This window comes from Limulus polyphemus, unplaced genomic scaffold (genome assembly GCF_000517525.1).
Source record: "Limulus polyphemus unplaced genomic scaffold, Limulus_polyphemus-2.1.2 Scaffold4584, whole genome shotgun sequence".
NCBI classification, from domain to species: domain Eukaryota; kingdom Metazoa; phylum Arthropoda; class Merostomata; order Xiphosura; family Limulidae; genus Limulus; species Limulus polyphemus.
The window spans coordinates 1-9,067 of record NW_013670194.1 but is presented as its reverse complement, the minus strand read 5'-3'; the positions used below and the strand labels follow the sequence as shown (position 1 = coordinate 9,067).

The 9,067-nt window shown below is 34.6% G+C and overlaps 1 protein-coding gene across 1 annotated transcript in view; it reads right to left on the bottom strand.

Annotated features, from left to right (window-relative positions):
- The window catches only part of LOC111088853 (leucine-rich repeat-containing protein 4B-like), a 10,141-nt gene extending 6,752 nt beyond the window's left edge, over nt 1–3,389 (bottom strand). Inside the window, exons 1-2 of the mRNA XM_022399979.1 lie at nt 2,544–3,389; nt 672–1,337 (exon numbers count right to left, since the gene is read on the bottom strand). Coding sequence (XP_022255687.1) covers nt 672–1,337; nt 2,544–2,704 — 827 coding nt within the window. The 5' untranslated portion in view covers nt 2,705–3,389. The remainder of the gene's footprint in view (nt 1–671; nt 1,338–2,543) is intronic.
- Nucleotides 3,390–9,067: the final 5,678 nt, after the last annotated feature.

Here is a 9,067-nt window from a genome sequence, read left to right as displayed (position 1 = left end):
AGCAGATTTTGACATCAAATTTTGGGGTAAAAAAAGTGCGTCTTATACACCGAAAAATACGGTAAGTTTAGTTGTGTGTTCTTGAAATGGACTAAAAACAATAAAATTAGCCTCTGAGGCCTTTACCCTTATGGTGACGTCACACATCTGATAAATTTTTGCAGAGTTCTGGCTCTATAAAACGTAGCAATAAACCACTGAGTTACACGTTTAAAATGTATTGAAATAGTTAATATTTTCCAAATAATGGGACACTACAGTTTGTTGTCTTGTTAGTGCAAAGCAACACAATAAACTACCTGCACTCTGTCCACCACGGAGAATCGAACCCAGGATTATAGTGTTGTAAATCCGTAAACTTACTACTGATCCACATTTGTTTGTTTGTGTTTAGAACATAATCACAATGATCTATCTGCCGTGCCCACCAATAGGAATCGAACCCCGAATTTTAGTATTGTAAGTCCGTCTACTTACCGCAGTCCTACCAGTGGGCACGGAAACTAACGAGACATTAACAACTGATAAACTTAGGAAAGAAAGAAGAATTACATTTTCCAATTAAACGAAGAGTAAAAAAAAATGATAACTTTAAAGAAAACTAAGACGCCAATAAAAAAGTGATCTTCGATAACTTTAGAATGATATCGATCATTTACATTTTCACTCACCTCAAGTCCAGTTTCTTCAGGTGTAAAGCAGGTTTCGGAAAGTGCTTTCTTTTGATATTTGTGAGGCCAATCCGGTTGAGGTTAACAGTTTCTATCTGAGAAAAGTTTCCTAAAAATTCGTCCGGTAGGGTCAGAACCGTTCCCAGTTCCCCGTATCGACAGTCGTACTGTCGAAGAGTCACCCAATTGTGAAGGTCCCCGAAGGGAGAAATCAAACAACTTCCAGTGTTGAATATAAGCTGCTCGAATACAGGGAAGTCTAGAGATGTACAGTTCTCACAGTCAGTGGAAAAATTCTCTATGTTCGTCTTGAAAAACGATAAACTGACCAAGGATGGCGAAAGATGGAGAAAATCATTCATTAGTGCCAGGCTCTCTAGCGACGAATGTCTCATCTCCAAGTGACTGACTGTTATATTTTCAAACAGCGAGGGAGGAAGAGAGCTAAGCCTACACTTGTGAAGTATTATCTTGCTTACGTTAATTCCTTCGGCTCCTCTCAAGGCTTCGATCAACACACTTTCGTCGTGTATCGTCGAGCAGTTTACGGTAGGACCGTCGAAGCAGTAGCACGGCCAGATCTCGTCCCGGCTCGGGCATGTTTGCGCATTTCCCGGTGCGAGAAGAACGACGAAAACGAGCGCGAATTTAAACGAAGTCATATTTCTGTGAAGGATAACAACAACAAATGTATCGTTAGTTTAAAAAGGGTGCGACATAAGCCTAACGTAACTTTAACGCGATTACGAATCTCTGCCTAGAACTGGTTTCAAAGTAGCTTATACTGTAAGTTAAACCGTGCACAGCGGGGAGATGCTACATGTTACACTTGCAGCTATAATACTGGGTAGAACAGGGAGATGTTACATGTTACACTTGCAGCTATGATACGGGGTAAAACAGGGAGATGTTACATGTTACACTTGCAGCTATGATACGGGGTAAAACAGGGAGATGCTACATGTTACACTTGCAGGTATAATACGGGGTAGCATGGGGAGATGTTAGATGTAACACTTGCAGCTATAATACGGGTAGCATGGGGAGATGTTAGGTGTTACATTTGCAGCTATAATACGGGGTAGAACAGGGAGATGTTACATGTTACACTTCCAGCTATAATACGGGGTTTATTGTTGCAGTTTTATTTCATTTTAATTTCGAAACTCTAGTACAACATAACACTAAAAATTATTGGCAACTACAGTGTGAAACAACAATGATCGTATAACACACTACTGCATCTTACAGTAACTTCAAACTACAGTCCGAAAAAAATATAATTCTGAGGATTTAAACTGTCGCTTGGAATTAGTAATCTATAATATTTTAATACTAAATAAAATCTAATTCTGAGGATATAAACTGTCGCTTGGAAATAATAATCTATAATATTTTAATACTAAATAAAATATAATTCTGAGGATTTAAACTGTCGCTTGGAAATAATAATCTATAATATTTTAATACTAAATAAAATCTAATTCTGAGGATTTAAACTGCCGCTTGGAATTAGTAATCTATAATATTTTAATACTAGAATAAAATCTAATTCTGAGGATTTAAACTGCCGCTTGGAATTAGTAAGCTATAATTTTTTAATACTAAATAAAATCTAATTCTGAGGATATAAACTGCCGCTTGGAATTAGTAATCTATAATATTTTAATACTAAATAAAATCTAATTCTGAGGATTTAAACTGCCGCTTGGAATTAGTAATCTATAATATTTTAATACTAAATAAAATATCCGACCCAAAACTTTTAAATTAACTATTATAAGTTTTTCTGGTCGAAACCATAAGATGAGTTTTATTAATTAATAATTATTTCTAGCCACGATGATCTAATAAACTGATAATTAAACATACATACGATATAGTGTTTCGGTTCTCTTTAACCCTTCTATATGAAGCCACAGGATAAGAACGGGCAGGAAACACATTTTGAAAGTTTTAGTTTTATGTATCCAATAATATCTCTGTGTACTCTCACTGGAAAATGTGAACAAAAAAGTCTTCCCACAATACATTTGGCTTGACGTATAATTTCCATTTTGGCCTTGACTTCTTCAAGACCGTTGACGTTCACGGACACTAGTGAGCTCTGATTGTGTCCCGAAACTCGTGGAACTAGTAATTTGTTGAATGTTCAACGACCGTTGCTGCTTTTCTTTTCTGATTCTCTTAGAAATCTGTCAGATGTAGACCTAAGTAAATTCATCCATGACCGCTTTCAACCAGTGTTAGGTCAAGAATAGGCTGTATTTCTTTTCAGATTTTTTGATAGGGTAACAAGTCAGCATTATTAAAAACTATGAATTATTGTTGAAAGGTTATCTCCAGAAACATGGAGTATTGTTGAAAGGTTGTTTCTATAGGCATGGAGTATTGTTGGAAGGTTATTTCTATAGACATGGACTATTATTGAATGGTTATTTCTATAGACATGGACTATTGTTGAAAGGTTGTTTCTATAGACATGGAGTATTGTTGAAATGTTATTTCTATAGACATGGAGTATTGTTGGAAGGTTGTTTCTATAGACATGGACTATTGTTGAAAGGTTGTTTCTATAGACATGGACTATTGTTGAAAGGTTATTTCTATAGACATGGACTATTATTGAATGGTTATTTCTATAGACATGGAGTATTGTTGGAAGGTTATTTCTATAGACATGGAGTATTGTTGAAAGGTTATTTCTATAGACATGGAGTATTGTTGAAAAGTTATTTCTATAGACATGGACTATTTTGAAAGGTTATTTCTATAGACATGGACTATTGTTGAAGGTTATTTCTATAGACATGGAGTATTGTTGGAAGGTTATTTCTATAGACATGGAGTATTGTTGAATGGTTATTTCTATAGACATGGCCTATTGTTGGAAGGTTATTTCTATAGACATGGACTATTATTGAATGGTTATTTCTATAGACATGGAGTATTGTTGAAAGGTTATTTCTATAGACATGGAGTATTGTTGAAAGGTTATTTCTATAGACATGGCCTATTGTTGGAAGGTTATTTCTATAGACATGGACTATTGTTGAAAGGTTGTTTCTAGAGACATGGACTATTGTTGGAAGGTTATTTCTATAGACATGGAGTATTGTTGAATGGTTATTTCTATAGACATGGACTATTGTTGAAAGGTTATTTCTATAGACATGGAGTATTGTTGAAAGGTTATTTCTATAGACATGGACTATTATTGAAAGGTTGTTTCTATAGACATGGAGTATTGTTGGAAGGTTGTTTCTATAGACATGGACTATTGTTGAAAGGTTGTTTCTAGAGATATGGAGTATTGTTGGAAGGTTGTTTCTATAGACATGGACTATTGTTGAAAGGTTGTTTCTATAGACATGGACTATTATTGAAAGGTTATTTCTATAGACATGGAGTATTGTTGAAAGGTTATTTCTATAGACATGGACTATTATTGAAAGGTTGTTTCTAGAGACATGGAGTATTGTTGGAAGGTTGTTTCTATAGACATGGACTATTGTTGAAAGGTTGTTTCTATAGACATGGACTATTGTTGAAAGGTTATTTCTATAGACATGGAGTATTGTTGAAAGGTTATTTCTATAGACATGGACTATTATTGAAAGGTTGTTTCTAGAGACATGGACTGTTGTTGGAAGGTTGTTTCTATAGACATGGAGTATTGTTGAAAGGTTATTTCTATAGACATGGACTATTATTGAAAGGTTGTTTCTAGAGACATGGACTGTTGTTGGAAGGTTGTTTCTATAGACATGGATTGTTGTTAAAAGATTAGTTCTAGAGACATGGATTATCGTTGGAAGGTTGTTTCTGGATTGTTCCCTAAGTATTTAGTGATTAACGCCACCTAGAGAGTAATATATCATTTCGTCTAGCTTTTATTTAAGCTGTATACTACTGCAGTGGCCTATACACACCTGGTGACGAGAGCTGGGAAGATTATTAAACGTTGGCCTTGAGGTTGAACTCTGGAGTTGGCATATTCTCCATCGCCTTAAACTGTGGGTGCGTTATCAGTGTGACAGCCAATTTCTTAGCGTTGTTCAAAGCTAGAGACAGCGCCATTATTAAAAAAAATACAAATTCATCTTGAAAGGTTTTGAGTTGATTTTAAAACTTTCAGTTATTTTAAAACAGGCTGTTTCTTGAAATTGGTAATAAATGTTTAAATACTGTAACACGTTCGCTGCTACATAATAAACTAAGTGTAAATAAAATTAAACATTCAAAACTTGCCAAGGAGCAGTAACAGTGTCCCAAACTGTTGTCTGTGTCACACGGTCTATAACTAAAAGTCGGTTGTAACACACCGGTGGGGCACACGGTCTATAAATAAAAGGCTGTTGTGACACACCGATGTGTCACACGGTCTATAACTAAAAGTCGGTTGTAACACACCGGTGGGGCACACGGTCTATAAATAAAAGGCTGTTGTGACACACCGATGTGTCACGCGGTCTATGAATAAAAGGGGTTGTGACACACCGATGTGTCACATGGTCTATAACTAAAAGGCGGTTGTGACACACCGGTATGTCACACGGTCTATAAATAAAAGGCGGTTGTGACACACTGGTATGTCACACGGTCTATAAATAAAAGGCTGTTGTGACACACCGATGTGACACGCGGTCTATAAATAATAGGCGGTTGTGACACACCGATGTGTCACACGGTCTATAAATAAAGAGCGATTGCTAAACTATTATCATTTTTGTTTTTTATAGGTACGCGCGTTTAGCCATCAGAGACTACAGTCGTATGAATGTGGTTGATTAGTTAGTAGACCGTAACACTGAGATAAAAATTCTTTCCGAAAACTTCACAGGGCAGATTCACTAATCTCCTTCACATATTACTTTTTATATATACCGGTGCGTGGCGAATGTTGTCCTTTTCAAGAAGTTCAAGGTCTTATTACTATAGAGGACTATAGATCTTATTAGCGCCATCTAGCGTTGACTATTTAACACAACATCTTGTCCAGCTGCTAATAATCATTACAATATTATTGGTCGGAATAAATATCATTGTTCGTGATTTGTAATAAATATATTTAATTAATTATGTGATTGAACGAATAATACAAATGTCGTCATTTCAACGTTCCTAGATCCTTGACGGTAATCTCCAGAATATTACTTCTCTGTTGATCTTCATTCTTCTGAATCTGGAAATCTAGTAGTGGTAGGTCAGTATCTGATCACAACGTAGTTGAATCTGGAAATCTAGCAGTGGTAGGTCAGTATCTGATCACAACGTATTTGAATCTGGGAATCTAGTAGTGTTAGGTTAGTATCTGATCACAACTTACTTGAATCTGGAAATCTAGCAGTGGTAGGTTAGTATCTGATCACAACTTACTTGAATCTGGAAATCTAGCAGTGGTAGGTCAGTATCTGATCACAACGTATTTGAATCTGGGAATCTAGTAGTGGTAGGTTAGTATCTGATCACAACGTATTTGAATCTGGAAATCTAGCAGCGTTAGGTTTGCATCTGATCACAACGTATTTGTTTCACATTCCGCACCTGCATATTCAAACTTTTAACATGAATCCAAAAAATATCAACATCTAACATTAATGGCCAATAGATGGCTGTATGATCCAACCTGTCATGCTCTTTGCTTCAAATATTAGTTAATTAACTACTCCATAGATGGCAGTCAAGTATTCCTTGCTTTAACTGTTTGTTTTGTTATAAAGTAAAAGAACAAATGGGCTATCTGCACTCAGATATAACAAGGAATGGAACACCCTATTCTGGCTTTGTACGTCTGTAAATTTACTCCTGACTCACCAAAGGAAAACATTGTTTTGGAAAAATGCAACTATCACTTAACTAAAACAAAACATCTTCTAAACTAAACACTTTCTTCACTAAAACAAAACACCTTCTTCCAATTTTTACGAATAAATAAAATAAGACAGTGTTTCTAACTTCGGCTGACCTAACAAACTGGCAGTAAGTATATTAACGAGACATGCAAAGAACAATAAAGTAAAATTCACCAGACTAGATTATCCAAAAGTATTGTTTCAATAATGAACAATAAAGTAAAATTCATCAGACTGGATTATCCAAAAGTATTGTTTCAATAATGAACAATAAAGTATAATTCATCAGACTGGATTATCCAAAAGTATTGTTACAATAATGAACAATAAAGTAAAATTCATCAGACTGGATTATCCAAAAGTATTGTTACAATAATGAACAATAAAGTATAATTCATCAGACTGGATTATCCAAAAGTATTGTTTCAATAATGAACAATAAAGTATAATTCATCAGACTGGATTATCCAAAAGTATTGTTACAATAACAAACAATAAAGTATAATTCATCAGACTGGATTATCCAAAAGTATTGTTACAATAACAAACAATAAAGTATAATTCATCAGACTGGATTATCCAAATGTATTGTTTCAATAATGAACAATAAAGTAAAATTCATCAGACTGGATTAACCAAAAGTATTGTTTCAGTAATGAACAATAAAGCCCACTTAGTAGAGTTATTCAACTTTGAAAGTTAACTTTAACATATCGGATTTATTTATGAGAATGTGTCTGAATTATCAGAATACTACTTAAAATGTTGGTATTAGACAACATGAATTGAAAGGAAAAGTTTTGAGGATTGGAAGAATATGTAAATCATATTTGTCACATAAGCTGTGATCTGTTAGAACATCGTTTTTCCTTAATCTATGCGAAAACACTGATTTGCTTGAATAATTATTCATACAGAAAGCAACTGAAGGAATATGTGCAGATTCGTCAATTTACATATATATTGGTAAGATCCAACGAATCGTCTTCGCATGATGGAGTATCTTAATGATGGTTAGTATCAATAATCACTCCGTGCAGTCAGCCAAGCTTTAGTTTTTGCATTTCAGAACTTAAAACAACACGTGTACTATGTTCACGTGAAACACGAGGTCGGGAAGGAACTTTGAGAACGTTCAGAAAATCGTCAGAGAAGCTCAGCTTCTGAAGGAACCGATCGATTCTCACTTCAGGAACTAAGCAAGTGGTCCCAGGAGAGACAGAAAGTATGATCCTGGAGTACCCTGGGAACTTTCTTTTTTTACCGTCGAGCCGCTGGGTCGAGAGTGCATATGAGGAATTTTAATCTATGTACTTAACTGCACCTGTAACAATAAAACAGAGTTTTTTGTTTTAGGAACTCCCTTCATTGGAGTAATGAGAAAGCAAATCACTTGGATGAATTAATATTGCCAAATTAAAGCATCATTGAAACTACAGACTTATACCAATATTAACGTGAAGAATTAAGTTCCATAGATGGGAGTAAGGTTTATTATAGTATTATTGATCCAAATGGAAGTAAGGTTTATTATAGTAACATTGATCTAGATGGAAGTAAGGTTTATTATAGTAATATTGATCTAGATGGAAGTAAGGTTTATTATAGTAATAGTGATCTAGATGGAAGTAAGGTTTATTGTAATATTAGTGATCTAGATGGAAGTAAGGTTTATTATAGTAATATTGATCTAGATGGAAGTAAGGTTTATTATAGTAATATTGATCTAGATGGGAGTAAGGTTTATTATAGTAATATTGATCTAGATGGAAGTAAGGTTTATTATAGTAATATTGATCTAGATGGAAGTAAGGTTTAGCGCTGGACCCAGAATATTTTAAACCCACATTTTCTCCATCACAAGCTAAACCTAATTATTTTACCGATATTCTTTCTATTTGACGCTAGACCTGTTTATCTTTATACTCACATTCTCTCTATCCACAACTAAACCCGATAATTATTCTTCTCTTCTTTGTACCAATGCTAGATAGTTTACAGATACAAACTAGTGCTAGACAGTTTACAGATAGTTTGCAGATATAAACTAGTTCTCGATAGTTTACAGATAGTTTGCAGATATAAACTAGTGCTTGATAGTTTACAGATAGTTTGCAGATACAAACTAGTGCTAGATAGTTTGCCGATATAAACTAGTGCTAGATAGTTTACAGATAGTTTGCAGATACAAACTAGTGCTAGATAGTTTACAGATAGTTTGCAGATATAAACTAGTGCTAGATAGTTTACAGATAGTTTGCAGATACAAACTAGTGCTTGATAGTTGACAGATAGTTTGCAGATACAAACTAGTGCTTGATAGTTTACAGATAGTTTGCCGATATAAACTAGTGCTAGATAGTTGACAGATAGTTTGCAGATATAAACTAGTGCTAGATAGTTTACAGATAGTTTGCAGATACAAACTAGTGCTAGATAGTTTACAGATATAAACTAGTGCTAGATAGTTTGCAGATACAAACTAGTGCTAGATAGTTTACAGATATAAACTAGTGCTAGATAGTTTACAGATAGTTTGCA